Source organism: Capsicum annuum, chromosome 7, assembly GCF_002878395.1.
Source record: "Capsicum annuum cultivar UCD-10X-F1 chromosome 7, UCD10Xv1.1, whole genome shotgun sequence".
NCBI classification, from domain to species: Eukaryota; Viridiplantae; Streptophyta; class Magnoliopsida; order Solanales; family Solanaceae; genus Capsicum; species Capsicum annuum.
Genome location: NC_061117.1, coordinates 72,885 through 91,841, shown reverse-complemented (window position 1 = coordinate 91,841; position 18,957 = coordinate 72,885). Strand labels below are relative to the sequence as shown.

The 18,957-nt window shown below is 35.9% G+C and overlaps 2 protein-coding genes and 2 pseudogenes across 2 annotated transcripts in view; 1 reads left to right on the top strand and 3 right to left on the bottom strand.

Annotated features, from left to right (window-relative positions):
• LOC124885535 (putative late blight resistance protein homolog R1A-3) overlaps nt 1-233 on the bottom strand; it is a 1,665-nt gene extending 1,432 nt beyond the window's left edge. Inside the window, exon 1 of the mRNA XM_047393432.1 lies at nt 230-233. Coding sequence (XP_047249388.1) covers nt 230-233 — 4 coding nt within the window. The remainder of the gene's footprint in view (nt 1-229) is intronic.
• A 621-nt stretch (nt 234-854) lies between these two features.
• LOC107876260 lies at nt 855-2,903 on the bottom strand (annotated as a pseudogene).
• Nucleotides 2,904-6,390: 3,487 nt separating this feature from the next.
• LOC107876980 (late blight resistance protein R1-A-like) lies at nt 6,391-10,692 on the bottom strand. The gene is given in 4 exon segments (XM_047415038.1): nt 6,391-6,762; nt 7,499-9,363; nt 9,366-10,136; nt 10,614-10,692. Coding segments are annotated over 2 exon segments (1,758 nt in total). The 5' UTR covers nt 10,084-10,136; nt 10,614-10,692; the 3' UTR covers nt 6,391-6,762; nt 7,499-8,323.
• Nucleotides 10,693-12,129: 1,437 nt separating this feature from the next.
• LOC124885534 lies at nt 12,130-14,548 on the top strand (annotated as a pseudogene).
• Nucleotides 14,549-18,957: the final 4,409 nt, after the last annotated feature.

Below are 18,957 nucleotides of genomic sequence, written 5' to 3'. Positions count from 1 at the left end.
CACGTGATATATTATGTTAGACGAATTGTTACAGAGAAATCAATGTTATGAAGCGAAACAAGCTACACCAAATCCAGCAACAAACTAGAAAATAAAAATGCAAAGAGAACACCTTGAAATGTGAGTTCATATCAAATTTTCTTTTTCACAATTCTTTAAAATTTACTCGACTATATCAAAAATAAATGTCAAGAATACTTGTCCATTTTGAAACCAATGGATAATTTACCCATTTTACCCTTAGCATTAAATACGATTCATTATCCAATGTATTTTTCAAAGAATTAGATTTATTAGATTCAAAGGGTAATATGGTAAAACTAGCCCTATCATTTACTATTTCTTAACTTATGTGTCAAGTTAATAGTGGACAACTATTGATAGACGGAAATAGTAACAATTAGACCAAATGTACTCACATTTAGAAAGCTTAAGCTAAAGTACCAAAATTGCTCAAAAATATATTTAAGGGGACATTTTGAACTACCCTCAAATATAAGATATATTCTGGTTATTTTCTCTTATGTTTTAAGTAGAGTTTTAATCAAATTTTGTCAAAGTTATTTTTGTGAAAGAATATGGGGCAAAGCTAAATAACTTTAGTGTTCGACTTGACTTGTGGAAATGAGAAACAGAGTGTGACCCTTATAAATACTACTATATACTTGCATGGATTGGAGATATGAACGTCCACGGGGTTGTTTCCAAGGTCTTCTTGTTCTTTTTGAATTCGTGCTGCAGATTCCCCAAGTTTGGGAAGACACCATGATAACTCAATCAGTTGTAGTGTGTGGATTTCTGCAAAATCAATGGGTATCTATTTCAAATATATGTATTCTTTAAGCACAAGGCGCTCAAGGACAGGAAAATTGTCATTTGTGGCTTCCCAGTACTTGAGATAATCACCTTCAATTAACAAAACCTTCAATCGAGTAAATCCCCTGACATTTGGATACCATTCATTGTCAAGACAAGCACGATCCACCAGCTTCAGCACCTCAAGGTTAGGCAATTCAGCTATGATGTCCAAGTACGACCAACTTATCAAAGTTCTTTCCAACTTCAGCTTCTTGAGAGTTGCTGGAAAAGCTTTTCCACTTGCTGGAAAATGGGGAAAGAAAAATATAAAATTCAATGTTTCAAGTTGCTGCAGATGGACAAGATTGTTGAGAAGCCTAGTGTCCCGAATACTATTAGAGTCAGTCTTATATCCACAGATTCCTAATTCTTTGACATTCTGAATCCCCATAATAACCTCCTTCGTGCAACAACGTGGAGACAAGTAAGAAATAGTTTGTAAGTTTGAAAAATCCAAGTGCCTTCCTTTGTCAACAGATCCACTTGGGCAATCTGGCAAATAAAATCTGGGCAGTTTAAGATGCCGCAATTGCATTAGTCCCCAAATTTCCTCAGGAAAAGTTATAACTGCAGATTGATTAAACCCTTTAACAATGAATGTCTGCAGATTCCATAACCTGCAAATTTCTGGAGGTATTTTTAAATTTTCATTGCAGTGCAATGATAGGTACCTCAACCAGAAGAGGCTTAGTATCTGTAGTGGGAAAACATCAATCTCTCTGTGTCTCAACTCCAAGACTTTGAGTAATTTGAAATTAATAAGCTTTGATTTGAGAACAGGGGGTAACATTGAATCCTGAAGATGAAAAGAGAAAATAGAACGGGTTCGTTTCAAATGATGGTTGTCAGGATATCTCACCTGACGATGTACAGGGGTAAGAAGAGCCCTATAAAGACCATAGGGACAATGTACAGAGGTTCGTTTAAAGGGCTACATTTTTTGCATACTGAGATATCGACCTTCTGAATCTGAATCTGAATCTGAGTAATCAGGCACAATGTCGTTCATGATAAAAATGTTCACCCTTTGAATCTCTCTCACGCACAGGTCATATATTAGATCATGAACCTTACATGATCTAATTTTTGTTCCATCTAGACTTTTCTTGAAGATGAGGACTAGACATCTATCGACAAGCTCTTGCAAACACTTCTCAACCTCTCCTTCCAAATCATTTTCTAACTTCAGGTACCCCTCAGCCATCCATGATCTCATCAATTTCTTCACTGGAATCTCATTGTCTTCTGGAAAAATCCCGAAATGCAGAAGACATGCTTTTAGATCGCTACTCAAGTGATTGTAACTCAACCCAAGCACACGTGAACATTGTTCATCAGGATCATTTCTGATGAATGACGTGACATCTTTGGCAACACTTTTCCAATTTTCTATTTCCCTTTTAGATTTGAGAAGCCCAGCAACTACGACAATAGTTAGTGGTAACCCGTGACATTTCTCCGCGATTTTCTTCCCAATAGTCTCAAACTCAGATGACAATGCTTCATTTGAAAATGCTGCCCTTTTGAAAAGGTTCCAACTCTCATCTTGATCCATGAAGTTCATCTGCATGGAAAGATTCTCCGTACCAGCATAACAGGCTACTTCATTGTTACGGGTAGTCAACAGTATTCGACTCCCCGCATTGAAGTCTTCAGTTGGAAAGCATCGTCTCATGCCATCCCACACTTCACAACTCCAGATATCATCCAAGACAATTAAAAATCTCTTTCCCTTTAAGCTTTTCTGCAGAAAATCTGCTAGATCTGCTTCACCTTTCATCTTAACCGTATCATCCATTTTGATCGTCGATTGCAAAAGGCCCAGCAAAATTTCCTTTCTGTTGTGCTGTTGAGATACAGTAGCCTAGGCACGAACATCAAAACGGCGTAGAATTGATTCATGATTATAAACTTCTTTCGCTAAGGTTGTTTTACCTATGCCTCCCGTACCGACAATCGGGATGACTTTGGGTTCACCAAAGTAGCTTGTAGTCAGATCATTTAACAACCGTTCCCTTTGATCATCACGTCCAACCATTATTTTCTCAACAGTTGTGTATTCGTTTGATGTTTTGTTGAACCGTTGAATCATTTAATAGACTAGTTGTTTTTCTTTTATACCTGTTTTCAGTTAGTTACACTAGTGCAAACGGCTAGTTAGTTACTTAGTTAGCCTAATCTCTAGCCTATAAATGTATCTGACTATACACATTGAAGTACAATGAATACAGGCAGTTACTCTTCTCTCTCATCTTCTTCCTCTCTCAGTTCTCTTCCTTCCTTTCTTCTACAAACACTATCAAACTCTGTACTTCCTCCATTGTTGAATAAACAAGAAGCTTACTGCTATCTTGTATAATTACAGTCCCTATAATATTATGTTGAACATAAATGGTCCTTTGTCTCTGTAAAAAAGGGTGCACTTTGAAAAAAATGTAGTGCTTTATACACATAGTGGGATCTGGAGAGGGTAGAGCGTACGCAAATCTTACTGTTATCTTAAAGATAGAGAGGATGTTTCCGATAGACCCTTGGCAAAAGATAAACAGTTCAAAGCAGTAGAGAAATAGATGCCCCTTATTTAAAATATAGAGAAATTACATCTCCTTGGAAGCCAGAGAATAATGCTAAACCATCTTTGGAAATTCTGAAAATGCTCAACAACATCTTGATCACAATGAGTTTTTGGAAGTAGAAGAGTGTTTATAATTCTGAAAATTTTTCGTTACTACCTGTGGAAAAAATGCAAGTATTTATATCCATCAAATGCCTCTTACAAAAGGAAGCAATGGTTCATCGAAAAAAGGTGTATCCTTTATGTTTAGTAATGCTTTACACTAATGGAGTTTATACCATGAAGTGATTAATTTTGACATAACGGCAAAGATATGTGTGCCTTCCAATTTTCAAGCACACACTCTCCACAGGGACGTACAAATAAACTAGTTTAGCCGCACGTGCTTCACAGGTGTAACTTTTCATTATTAAAATTAAACGATTTTGTCTATTGAAAATATTTTTAATGAAGTGCAAAAAATTCAAATAACTTCCCAAATACAACTACACCAAATTTAAGTGGTGAAAGAACAAAAAAACAAACCACATCTGAAGCTAAGTTAACAATAATATGAAAATCAAATTGAAATATCTAACCAAAAATAAAGTAAATTTGTAATAACGAATCAAAGAATTAAATGTATGGTAAATATGAAGAATGTACTAACCAAAAATTTGAAATAGATGCACAATACAACTGAAATTTTTATTTTTCTTTCCTTAAATATTAAAAAAAAAAAAATCTTTAATGACAATTTTTTATTTGGGAGTTTTTTTTTTTTTTTAAATTGTTATCTTTTATAAATGGAATTTGTCTTTTTTTAAAGAAACATTTGTTACCTTTTCTAGTTGAACTTTGTCATTAATTCTGAAGACTTCTAATAAGGAAAGTTTTAATATAAATATTTAATTAATTTTTAAATCTTTAAATATTATGAAAATAGTGAAAAGACAATTTTATCTAAAGAAGAAACTTTTAATGAAGCGCAAAAAGTTCAAACAATATTTCGAAGGCTCACACTTTTAATATACTATATATATATTTGGCCTAAAGACTGCTCCACCCATTTTCCAAAGAAAAATGGATGATATTTTCGCAGAATATAAAAATTTTGTATTAGTTTATATATATATAATATTTTAGTATTTAGTCAGAATATGCAGGAACACCTAGGACATCTACAGACAGTATTTAGATTACATCTACAGACAGTATTTAGATTATTTGTTAAACATGTAATAATAATTAGTAAAAAGAAAATTGAATTATGTAAAACTTATATTAATTTTTTGGCAGTAACTTTAGGAGAAGGAAAGATAAAACTCTAACCATACATAGCAAAAAAGGTATTAGATATGCCGGATAAATTAGATAATACAAAAAATCTACAAAAGTTTTTAGGATTAGTAAATTATACTAGAAATTTTATTCAAGACTTAGGAAAAATAGCAGGACCTTTATATGCTAAAACAGGTAGTAAAGGGCAAAAATATTTTAACATAGAAGATAGTAAATTAGTACAACAAATTAGTGAAAAAGTTAAAAATATTATTGACTTAAAAATTCCTTTAGAAGCAGATTATTTAATTATTGAGACTGATGGAAGTAAACTAGGATGGGGAGCAATCCTAAAAGCCAGACCGAACAAATATAGTAATAAAAATGAGGAACAAATTTGCGCATACCAAAGTGGTCTATATAAAGAACAAGGAAATATGAGTAGCATAGATTTAGAAGTACAAGCAATAGTATATGGCTTAAATAGTTTTAAACTATATATTTTAAACAAAGAAGAAGTTTTAGTAAGAACAGATTGCGAAGCAATAGTTAAATTCTATCAAAAAATAAATGATAAAGCTAGCAGCAAAAGAAGATAGCTTAATTTTATGGATACAATATCAGTCTATAAAAATATTGTATTTGAATATGTAAAAGGAAAAGACAATCAATTAGCGGATCAGTTAAGTAGATTACAAATTAAAATGAAACAAATAAACTAATATTTGTTTCAGCATGAGACCAACTGGTCAATCTTCGGCAGACAAAGGCAAAGGAGTAGCATCTTCTTCTCAAGACTCATACTATCAGACAATGTTAGGTAATATTAATTTTAGATCTCAAGACTCTTTAGAATTAATGGAAAGGATTTATTTTGGATAATATAACTTAATTTCTTATCCGCCTAGTAATTTTTTAATATATATATATATATATAAATATAAATATAAATGGTCAACTATAAACTTCAAAATTATTTGAAATTTCAAAGGCAATGATTTTGCTCTTTGTAAGAACGAACATTCACAGCTTTGCTTCCCAGAGATTCTTTCTCTTCTTGAATTCGTTCAGCAGAAGCCACGAGCTTTGCACTACAATTCTGTAGGTTTCAGTTTCAGCACCTCAAGGTTTGGCCACTTACCTATGATGTTCAAGTCCTCCCATGCAGGCGAGTTCCGACCAGGTTTAACTTCTTGAGCATTGTTGGAAAATGTTCTGCACTAGGTTTGGAGTGTATACACGCATTTTGCCAGGTAGGATTGGAGTGTTTTTTTATTCAGCTTTTGTGTGGTTAAAGGTCATAGTTATAATTTGATGTCAAGTTAAAGGTCCTGCTATGTATTATGCCTTATAACAATTTAGAGAAATAACAGGTAAAGTTGTTGCTGTGTGGCCCGGAGTTCACAAGTTCAAGACGTGGAAACAGCCTCTTGCAAGAATGCAAGGATACTTTGGTCTGAGCGTTCCTCGGACAAGGCTTCCTTGAAAATGAAAGAAAAATAAATCTAGTTACATATTATTTACTGATGTCCTTCTGAATCAAAATCACCCCCCCCCCCCCCCCCCCCCCTCCCCCCGGAAGAAACATAAAGGGTCAGTAGAAGTTCGACGAGTCACATTAGTCAGATGTAGATTTAGAGCGTATTCAACCGAACTCGCTTCTTTCAACTCTAACTTCATGTGAACAGGCACAGACATAGGAAAATCATATGATAGTGTGACAAACATTCTGAATCCACGGACTCTAAATTATGGATGGTCTCTACTAAATCATCTCGAGAGAATCATACACAACAAATATTAAACCAATTAAACTATTGTCTAAACTAAATCATCATCTAGTTCAAACAATATAAATTGCTCCATGAAGGAGAAAAAGTACAGTACAATAAGAATTAACAAGTTATAAGACATTACAACATAAATTTATCGAATCAAACTCCCCATACTGGATAGAAACCGATTGAATACTCTTGTTGCTCGTCCTCTCCTTGTGTTCTTTTTTTCAAAAGCTGCTCAAAGAATCCACAATACTTAGTCGATGTCAAGCCTTCTTACATCGTGTCTTACTATAACAAAGCAATATAAATTAGAAATATAAAATCTCCCATTTACCATCAAATCATGTCAATTAAAGTATAGAAATATCAAAAGGCATAGTTTAAGTATACATTTTTGCATTAGTGATATATATGTTCGAAGAATTGTTACAAAGAAATCAATGTAATGAAGCGAAACAAGCTACACCAAATTATGCAATAAACTAGAAAATAAAAATGCAAAGAGAACACCTAGAAATGTGAGTTCATATTAAATTTTCTTTTTCACAATTCTTTAAAATTTACTCGACTATATCAAAAATAAATGTAAATAATACTTGTCCATTTTGAAACCAATGAATAATTTACCCATTTTACCCTTAGCATTAAATACGATTCATTATCCAATGTGTTTACCAAAGCATTAGATTTATTAGATTCAAAGGGTAATATGGTAAAACTAGCCCTATCATTTACTATTTCTTAACTTATGTGTCAAGTTAATAGTGGACAACTATTGATAGACGGAGGTAAACTAAAGTACCAAAATTGCTCAAAAATATATGTAAGGGGCCATTTTGAACTACCCTCAAATATAAGGGATATTCTTGCCAATTTCTCTTACATATTAAGTAGAGTTTTAACCAAATTTTGTCAAAGTTATTTTTGTAAAAGAATATGGGGCAAAGCTAAATAACTTTTGTATACGACTTGACTTGTGGAAATGAGAAACAGAGTGTGACCCTGATAAATACTATATACTTACATGGACGGGAGATACGAACGTCCACGGGGTTGTTTCCGAGTTCTTCTTGTTCTTGTTGAATTCTTGCAGCAGATTCGCCAAGTTCGGAAAGACACCTTGTTAACTCAATCAGTTGTAGTGTGTGGATTTCTGCAAACTCAGTGGGTATATCTTTCAAATAACTGCATTCTTTAAGCACAAGGCTCTCAAGTACTGGAAAATTGTCATCTGTGGCTTTCCAGTACTTGAGAGAATCATCTGCAATTAACAAAACTTAAATCGAGTAAATCCCCTAACATTTGGATGCCATTCATCTCCACGACAAGCACCACGCATCAGCTTCAGCACCTCAAGGTTAGGCAACTTAGCTATAATGTCTAAGTACGACCAACTTGGAGCAGTTGCTTCCAACTTCAGCTTCTTGAGCGTTGCTGGAAAAGCTTTTGCACTTGCTGGCAAAAGATTAAAGCAAAGTTTAATTCCCAATGTTTCAAGTTGCTGCAGATGGACAAGATTGTTGAGAAGCCCAGAGTCCCGAATACTCAAGTCAGTCTCATAACCCTCTTCCTGCAACAACGTGGAAAATCCCATGTGACTCCCTTTGTCAGCAGATACTCTTGGAGGATTTGGCAGATAAAATTGGGGCAGTTTAAGATGCCTTAATTGCATTAGTCCCCAAATTCTCAGGAAAAGATATTAGAATTGATCCACCACGCCCTTGAACAATGAATGTCTGCAGATTCCATAACCTATAAATTTCTGGAGGTACGCGAAAATTCTCAAGACAGAGATATGATAGATACCTCAACCAGATGAGGCTTAGTATCTCTACAGGGAATTATAAATCTAGTGTCTCAACTCCAAGACTTTGAGAAAAAGCTCTGATTTAATAAGAGGAGATAAAAATGAAATATGGAAGGAGAAAATAGAATGGGTTCTTTTCACAAGATCGTTGTTGTCATGATCTCTCAACTGACGATGTACAGGGGTAAGAAGAGCCCTATAATGACTATAGCGACAATAATCATTAATTTTATCACCAGTCACGCGTTTAAAGGGCTGCATTTTTTGCCTACTGGGATATGGAAAATCTGTGTATAAAGGGACAATGTCATTCATGATAAAAATGTTCTCCCTTTGAATTTCTCTCAAGCACAGGGCATATATTAGATCATGAACCTTACATGATCTAATTTTTGTTCCATCTAGACTTTTCTTGCATACGAGAACTAGACATCTATCGACAAGCTCTTGCAAACACTTCTCAGCCTCTCCTTCCAAATCATTTTCCAACTTCAGAAAACCCTCAGCCATCCATGATCTCACCAATCTCTTCACTGGAATATCACTGTCTTCTAGAAAAATTCCGAAATGCAGTAGACAAGTCTTTAGATCGCTAGTCAAGTGATTGTAACTCAACCCAAGCACACGTGAACATTGTTTGTCAGGATCATTTGTGACGAATGACTTGACATCTTTAGCTACACTTTCCCAATCATCTATTTCCCATTTAGATTTGAGAAGTCCAGCAACCACGACAATAGTTAGTGGTAACCCGTGGTATTCATGTGCGATTTGCTTTCCAACACTCTCGAACTCAAATGGTAATGCTTCACTTGAAAATGCTGCACTTTTGAAAAGGTCCCAACTCTCATTTTTATTCATGAAGCCCATCTGCATAGAAAGATTCTCCGTATCAGCATAACAAGCTACTTCATTGTTACGGGTAGTCAACAGTGTTCGACTCCCTGCATTGAAGTCTTCAGTTGGAAAGCATCGTCTCATGCCATCCCACACTTCACAACTCCAGATATCATCCAAGACAATTAAGTACCTCTTTCTCTTTAAACTTTTTTGCAGCATGTCTTTTAGATCTTTTTCGTCTTAACCGTGTCATCCATTTTGTTCGTCGATTACAGAAGGCTCAGCAAAATTTCCTTTATTTTGTGTTGTTGAGATACAATAGCCCAAGCACGAACATCAAAATGGCATAGAACTGATCCATGATTGAAAACTTCTTTCGCTAAGGTTGTTTTACCTATGCCTCCCATCCCAACAATCGGGATGACTTTGTGCTCATGGGGGTAGGTTATAGTCGGATCTTCTAACAAGTGTTCCTTTAGATCATCACGTCCAACCATATTATTGTTAACATTCAGAATAGCGTTTGTTGAACTTGCAAAATCATGAACCAATGATTCCTTTGATACTTGTTTGCCTTTATCTTGAATCTTTGTTGTCTCTTTCCAGACATGATCAATGTCCTTTGCTAATTGTTGAAGGCTTTTACGAAACTTTCTGCGTGTCCATATATTCGAGATTCCTTTGAAAAATATTGAGCCAATGATTCCTATGATGCTTTTATTTTCTCCCACTACAGTTTCTGTTAGTCTCAGTTGAATAACTTCTTTTACCTCTACTTCAAAATCTGTCATTTCTCCAGAAACATTGTTTTTCTCAAAGTTCTTGACAAATAATTCCAGGGAACTAACTTTTTCGCGAAGAGCGCAAAGTTCTTGCTTTGGGATTAGAGATTGCATTGGCGAATTGGATATCAAGAGCGATTCTATCGTTCTCATAAGAGAAGCCACACTTGCATGAGCCATATCTACTGTATTCTCGTTTCTTTCCTTTGCGGTTAATGCTTATGACCTGAAAGCTGCAGGGTTGCAAGAGGTCAATGGTATTACAAATAACGAGATACACAGATTTGCTGAACAGGCACGCATAAACTAAAAAGATCAGGTAATGTATTTGCCTTAATCATAGCTATCACAGGTTAACAGTGAGTTTAGTACCAAACTCAGTAGCTTTAGCTCATTTAACGCGTAAAAATAATTCAACTCCCAGTACGCAAAAAAGATTGTGGTTCAAAACTCCGCTTCGCTTACTTAGGTAGTGTTTTCTATGTTGCTGGGACGACTTTTAAAAAAGTTGTCACACCCGCGTAAGATCCTTCACAAAATGCACAACTTTTGAAGGATACAACACGTAATCCACGTTATTTTTGAGGAGTTCGAGCAACATAATTATATACATAGTACAAAGAGCTAAGTTATACATTGACAAGCCACTACAGGTATTGTTTTTGCTCTAAAACTTTGATAAAATGAGAGAATAATTAATGGAAACTAACTTTCAATGGCAGATCAGACAGCTTCAAAAGATATTTGAGAAAAGGATAGAAGAAATGACAATATTATTTATGAGTAACAATAGATAAATGTATAAAGAACAAAAGATAAAGAGTACCTAACCAAGATAAAATTTGAGGGGCTGAAATGATATCTGCAAAATTTATCAGCCCAAACAGTCCCTTAACTTTACATAGTAGGTTCACTTAGGTCCCTGTAATCTAATATTGAACATAAATGGTCCTTTATCTCTGTAAAAAAGGGTGCACTTGGAAAAAAATGTATAGTGCTTTATACACGTAGTGGGATCTGGAGATGGTAGAGTGTACGCAAACTTTACCGCTATCTCAGAAGTAAAGAGGATATTTTCGATAGACCCTTTGCTAAAGATAAACAGTTCAAAGCAGTCGAGAAATAAATGTCCCTTATTTAAAATATACAGAAAGCCAGAGAATAATACTAAAACATGGTAATGTAATGGTAAATTTAAAATTTAAACAGTAAGAACTATGATGAAATCCTTGAAATTCAATCTTTCTAGCTATATTCCGAAATGAAATTTCAGCAATTGCTTTTAAACTAAAACAAGAGAATCACCATATAAATGCACATTTACGTTCATTTAATAAATAACGTTACCAAATAAAATGACTGTGCGATCGTGTTAACCATTATGAGTCATGAACTCAAAAATTTAGTAATCCCCAACTGAGTAATATTACTAAAATTTCTATCAACTCAAAAATATGTTACAATACGAAAGAGATCACATCTCCTTGGAAGCCGATCAGGTAATTTATTAGTCTTTATCACGTTTAAGGAGCATTTGGCCTATTTATATGATCTCCGGCAATCCTCAGCTCTTCAGCTAGCTTCTGCGTTGAATTAGGCCTAAGGTCCATTTCTTTAGATCATCACATAAATAATCAAGAAGTGAATTAGAATTTCAGTTGATCTAACAATACATGAGGGAGATACAACAAATGAGCTTGTAAGGCAATATTTTTGTTAATCACTGTCGTGGAGCGACTAACGAGTTGCACTTCATTCTGCAGTTGCTATAATGGCATGTGGACCTCAATGGTATATTTGATAGCTCGATGGCATATTTGAGCCTTTTCTCTTTGTTTTAATTAATGATGTGGACCTCTAGTAGAACAACACGGGGAAAAACTGTTTTTGAAAAAACCACCGTTAACCAGTAATGGCATGGATGAACTTGTTTTATAACGGCAATGGCATAAACGAGCCAAACTTGTAACGGATGACATAAATGAGCCATTTTTGATAGTTCGATGGCATATTTGAGCCTTTTCCCTTTTTTCTTTTAAGAAATAAGATGAAACAGAATAAGAACCAAGTCCTCCGAATTCACGGAATGTCCTTAAGGAATTAATTCCCCTCAAGTACTAGAGGTTGTGGAATTTTTCCTCCCAGGATAAATTGTTCACAATTTGACAGTAGCGGTACCTCAAACTATCAAATTCATCGAGCACACTCGACAACATCTTGATCACAATGAGTTTTTGGAAGTATAAGAGTGTTGATAATTCTGAAAATTTTTCGTTACTACCTGTGGAAAAAATGCAGGTATTTATAGCCATCAAGTGCCTCTTACAAAAGGAAGCAATGGTTCATCGGAAAGGTGTATCCTTTATGTTTAGTAATGCTTTTCACTAATGGAGTTTACACCATGAAGTGAATAATTTTGACATACGGCAAAGACATCTGTGCCTTCCGATTTTCAAGCACACATTCTCCACATAGTTCTCATTCGTTTGACTGCAGACGCTGAGTTCAGGAACACAGGATTAGAATGGTTTAGGCAGCAAGGTCATGCCATCCCGGAACCGTCTACTATCCTGGCGTCAGCTATGCTCGTTACTTAGAGGAGCTATCAGAAAAGGATCCTCAAGCATTTATTTGCCATTTATACAACACCTATTTTGCGCATTCAGCTGGAGGTCGCATGATCGGGAGAAAGGTCAGTAATGTCTTCTTTGAAGTTTTTAGTATTATTCTACATTGTACTTCTGATACTGTGGTATGTAAAGCTAGATTTTCATCATAGAAGTATGGCATGAGCGAAATAAGGGTATCCGAGGACACCCAAGGGTGTGGCTTAGTAGTCAATGAAGTGGGAGGAGAAATATGATGAGGTTCAAATCCCGAGCGGTGGTAAAAAAAATACTAGGCGGTTCATTCCATTTACCTAAGCCTTGCTAGGTAGAGTTGCCCCATATCTGTGCTGGTGAGAAGTATCCAAAGCGAGCACAAGCTAGACCATGTTGGCGTTCGATCCCTTTTACTCGTTAGTACTTCCACTTTGATGGATAGTTGAAATATTACTAGTCCCTGTCTTTATCATCACTTAGTCCTAACATCAACTTAGTCTGTTCAAACAAACTAAACAACATTGTAAAAACGAAAATTTCAGTATTCATCAGTGTAAAAAATGTCCGGCAGACGATAAATTCAGATTAGAAGAAATGTAACATGGAGTAATCCTAAACTATCGAGAACTAGTGCTGTCGTAGAAGTTGTCACCGTATTGCATTTTTTCTTTTCCTTCTTAGACCTACGAACGTTAAAGGAAAAAAAGGTAACCAGTTACTGCCCACAATCTTGCTTCTTCTTGCTTTACAGGTAGCTGAAAAGATACTCGACAAGAAAGAGCTAGAATTCTACAAATGGGACGGCGACCTTTCTCAGCTACTGCAGAACGTTACAGATAAGCTGAACAAAGTTGCAGAAGTATAATCCTTCATCCCCTCTTTACAAGTTTTTGACTTTTCAAAACTGTTAACAACCTGTTATTAACGACTTAACATGATCCATTTTCATCGATGCTTTTGCTCAGAACTGGACTAGATAGGAGAAGAACCATTGTCTGGAAGAGAAGTCATTCAAGTCCTCCGGGGCCATACTCCGATTTATATTCTCTTGATGCACAACTTTACGCTTTGTTTCCTTGTTAACTTGTACATCATGGATGGTCGAAACCTGCAAATTTCTATGAATAGTTGTGTTTCTTTTCGTATTTAATTCTGTCTATGGTGTACAAGAACTTGATTATAATTCAAGTGTTACATCATTACTCAATTCTCATTGTTGCTGATTCTTAACTATGGGCTATCCAGCCTCATAGAATCTTCATTGAAGGTGTAAAAGTTGAAAACCGACGTTTTCTATGTTGCTTGTACTCTCCAAACAATATGCTGTAGCCGTGTCAAATCCTTCAAAAATGAACCACTTTTGAAGGATCTGATACGCATATCTGGCCCATTAGTATTATCTATGATAGCCGGGATCACAACAAGAAGTTCTGTGTACACCACTGATTGTGTTCCCCTGGATCATTGTAAGAACAAACCTCCACAGCTTTGTTTCCTATGTATTCTTGCTCTTCTTGAATTCGTCCAGAAGAAGCCACTAGTTTTGCACTACAGTTGTGTAACTCAATTAGTTGTAGCATGGACGGAGCCACCTATATCAAAGGGTAGTCAGCACACGAGTTTTGCACTACAGTTGTGTAACTCGGTTAGTTGTAGCATGGATGGAGCCACATGTATCAAAGGGTAGTTAGCACACCCTTCATCGATAAATTGTGTTGTGTTGTGTAGGTATAAGTTCTATACAAAGAAGGAAAGAAAGAAAACATAAAAGAGCTTAAAAACTTTATAAAAATGGGCTGACGACAGTGGCAGATCTAGAATTTTCACTTAGGGAGTCTAAGGATAAAAATATAGTGCCTCTGATTTGAACTTGGAGAGAGGAGAGCGTATGCAGACCTTATCACTACCTCGTGGAGGTAGAGAGGCTGTTTCCGAAATGTAACACCCCGCGAAAATCGTACGTGCGTTAACTCTTAGTAGTATGCTCTTAGAGTTAAAGACTAGAAAATTTTCTTAAGTTTCAAAGAGACTTAGTCTCATTTTTGACTTTCAATCTTCGGGGATTTTATTTTCAACCTTTCCGACCTTCGTTTCTTGATTTTTTTTGTTGATACGCGATGGGGCAAGTCAAGAGTACGTGTCGGGTGAGTTCCGGAATTTTTAGACGAGCTTAAGGGCACGTTTGGGGTTACGGACCAGTGAGCCAACGCGATTAGGCCGCGGCGCCTCACTTATCGCATTGGCTGGGAATTTAGCAACGCGATAGGCAAGGCGGAACCTTTCTTATCGCGGGCTACAGGCGAGGCGGCGCCTTGCTAAACGCCTTGGCCTTTTTCAGTATTCCCCGAATTATTAAGGGTGTTTTGGGTATTTTCCAACCCCTTTAACATCTTAAACACGGGATTAAGCTTCTAATTGACCAAAATATGGTCATTATCTCCAATTCCCTTAAGAACTAACCATTAAGGTCTCAACCAAAATATCAAGATCCCTCAAGATTCATCCGTGGGTTTTAGAAATTGATTGAAGATTTGGAATCCCCAAATCGTAGGCTTCAAGAAGCATCCATCAAATTCCAAATTTGAGGTACTTGGGGTTTATCCTAAAAACTGAGCTTGTAAACACTAGAACATGATTTAAAGATTATCAAGTATGAATTTAGAAAGGGGTTTTGAAATCCATGATTTTAATTATGCTTCATGAATGTTTTGGAGATATTGTCGTTTTGGCCTTTCGGCCTTACCCCCTTAAATTGATTTACTTGTATATTGTAACACCCCGTATTTTCGGGCTAGAGTTTAGACCATCGTTCCTACGTATATAGATCCGAACTGAATTATTCTTTATTAACATGCGTGTGGTAATCACTCCTATCATAATGCCCCATAAAATTCTCGAGTCGATTTCATTTTTAGTGTTATGTTTGAGGGGCTAACAACTAGAATATTTTTCTAAGAGGACTTAGAGTCATTTTAGCTGGCAATCTTCGGGATACAACTTTTCAACCTTTCCGACATCCGTTTTTTGATTTTCAAGTTGCGTTACGATCGGGCAAGTTCATATTACATCTCGAATAAGTTTTGGAATTTTTTGGAACGCATAAGGCTGCGTTTGGATTTCAAAACAGTAGCAAAATGCATAGTCTATTGCCTAGTTTTCAGCATTTCAGGGTCAACTTCTAACGATCATAACTCCCTGAATATAATGAACTGGGAGAGCTGCTACCTATAAAATGAAATCTCTTTGAGTGTTCTTTCCAATTCAACTGGTTTAATCCAAATTCAAGATCTGAGTAAGGAGTTATACCCGTTTTACTTCAGCCTGTCAGCTTGTCAACTGAGGGACAGTTTCGACTTTGTTTGTTTTCTTAGGGGCATTTTAGTAATTTCATCTCACCCAAATTTCGTTAGCCCCCAATTCATCAAAATATAATCCTTTTCTCAAATTTTCTCTCAAGAACTCTCCTTAGGGTTTCAAAATAAAAACCCAAGAAACTCAAGATTCAACCGTGGGTTTTCAAAACAAATTGAAGATTTGGAATTCCCGCAACGTAGGCTTCAAGAAGCACCTATGATTTCCGCATATAGAGGTGTACGCGGGGTTATCTCAAAAATATCATGGGCTTTAAAATTCATGTTTTCAAAATGGGGATTTTGAAATTACGAATATGATTATGTTTTAAACATTTTATGATATTGATTTGGTCTTTAGGCCTATTCCGGAAGTGATTTGATATAAGATATACGTATATGCATGTATTCCGAAAAGATGTTAACTTGAGATCATGAATTATATGAAATCCTCTCTTGATATGATTTTATTTTGAATTCTCATATGATATGAAATGTTTGAAATTATCTTGACAAGCATGACATGAGATATTTCGAAAATGGTTATGACTTTTGACTTGCAAGGAGAGGATTGTTTCGTTGAAATATGATGAATATAATGGTTGCATGAAAGAATGATGTGATATTGATGGCTTGCAAGTCAGATATGACGATACCCTACAGAATATGATATATGATGGAATTAAATGAAGTTGAATGCATTGATTTTTCATGAGATAGGTGGATGCCCGAAGAAGGCGTTTGAGTGTAAGGGCTCATTGCTGGAAATCATGTTTGCCGACATGGAAATTTGGTACCAGGCTAAGTGATCCTGTGTACTTGACTTTATGTCATTCCCAAATTGGGACTATGGTTTTGAGCCCAGGCTAAGTGATCTTGGGCACTACTATACTTTATTGGGTCGGGACGCCCTGTTGTGTGATCTTGTGTGTCTTCCCCTCACTTATACTCTAATCTCGGCGGCAACCGAAGTTTGACAGCTGGTGTAAATGTTATATGTAGGGTATTCCACCTAGCTCAGTTGCATTACATTGTTGTTGAAAACTATTACATTTTGCCCATGTGTTTTCAAGAGATTTGATATGAAACTGCTTTATAATGGCTCTCACCTATATTTTGTAAAAATATTATGTTTTTGCTTTGATTTCTCTGCGTACCTGTACTTTTGTATTGACCCCCTTCCCTCTCAGGTTCAGAGGCACAGTCTAGGGGTCCAGATAACCAGTAGATCTCTTCCGACAGATTTGCAGAATCAAGTGGTGAGCCTTCTATATTTTGGAAGGCCTGATGTATGTCAGTTCATTTATCATTTAGTAGTTTTGGGTCTACTGGGGGCCTTGTCCCAATTTTCAGACAGTAATTTATTTCAGTCATGTAGTAGAGATTTCGCAGATAGTTGTTCAGATGTCGATAGATGTTGTGGGACATTAATTTCCCCTTTATTGATTTTTCATTGAATTTATGACCATGTTTTCATAATATTGCGTATCTTTCGCATTTCTTATTATCATATGAATTATGTGCATGATTACCAGACAAGGGTGTTTTGGGCCTTAATGGTTCGGAATACTCATCACGGCCAGGGCCCCGGTTCGAGTCGTGACAAACTTGGTATCAAAGCATGGTTCATGGTCCCAGGGTGTCTGCGAAATCGCGTCGGGTAGAGTCTTGTTTATGGGTGTGTAGCGCGCCACACTTATAAGTAGGAGGCTATAAGAGAAGCCACACTTGCATGAAACTTTTTATGAAGAGCGGAAAAGTCTTCTCTTCGATCACAGGATAGAGATTGCATCAACGAATTGGATGTCAAGAGCGATTCTATTGTTCTCAGAAGAGAAGCCACATTTGCATGAGCCATATCTATTGTATTCACGTTTGCCTTTGCGATTACGACCTGAAAGCTGCAGGTTGCAAGAGGTCAATGGTATTATAGATAACATAGTACGATTCTTTAGTGAATCAATCTGTCTATATCTATCGGATCGATAATCGATCTGCCCATATATAGGTAGGATCGATAGTCAGTCTATCTATATCGGTTAGATCAATAATCGATCTATTCATGTAAATCAGCTTTTTGATTAATTTGTAATTTTTAAAATATTTTGGTGGGAGGGTTTTCTAAAAATAAATTCTTGACAGTTGGTAATTTGTTGACTAATTTATAACTTTTAATTCTTAAAATTAAATTTTAAATCACAAATAAATTAAAATACTCAAAAGGATGATAAACAAACATCCCAGTAATAAAATGACAAGGTCAACTAACCTTTTAGTGGCAGATAAAGGTTAAAAGGACTGCAAACTAAATGTTTATACAGCTGCAAATACAATGACAAGAAAATAGAAGAAATTAAACACGGAGATGAATAACAATCAACAAATGAATGAAGCAAGAAAAATGGCGGACCCATTTAGCCGTGGGTAATCATGTTTGTAGGGTGTACCAACTAGTAAAGGAAAGAGTTGAGTCATGATTTAAAAGAATGTTTAGAAACTCCTGAGTTGTGGCCATGAGTATTTACTTATATTCTATTAGATTGATTTCGAATTGCTCTCAATTATCTTACATGAATTATACGTTATTTTTGGTTGTTTTACATACCAATACTTTTCAAGTATTGACCCCCTATATTTCAGGTTCTGAGGCATAGTCTCGGAGTCCAGCTAAATAGTAGATTATTTCCAGATAATTAGAGTTGGTGAGCCTCCCTCACTTCGGAAGGCATCTTTCCCATATGTTGATTCCTTTTTAGGTTTATGGTCTGACCAGGGACCTTGTCCCGATTTAGAAAGACTAGTATGTTCAGTTTAGTAGAGGCTTCATATATTTGTTTTGATTGAATTTGGGTTTTATTGTGGATTGTTGTCATGACATATTAAGTTTGATTATGGGATCCTCTTGTTTTCAGTTTATCTTCCGCATTTTTATTCCATACGTATTATGCTTATGATCGCATGCTAAGGGATCTTTCGGGCCTTCGTGATTCGGGATTTTCATTACGGTCAGGGCCTCGGTACGGGTCGTGTCACCAAGGTTATGGAATATATCCTATCATGAAAAAATTCTATCGAACAATAAACAACACTCTATGGTAGCA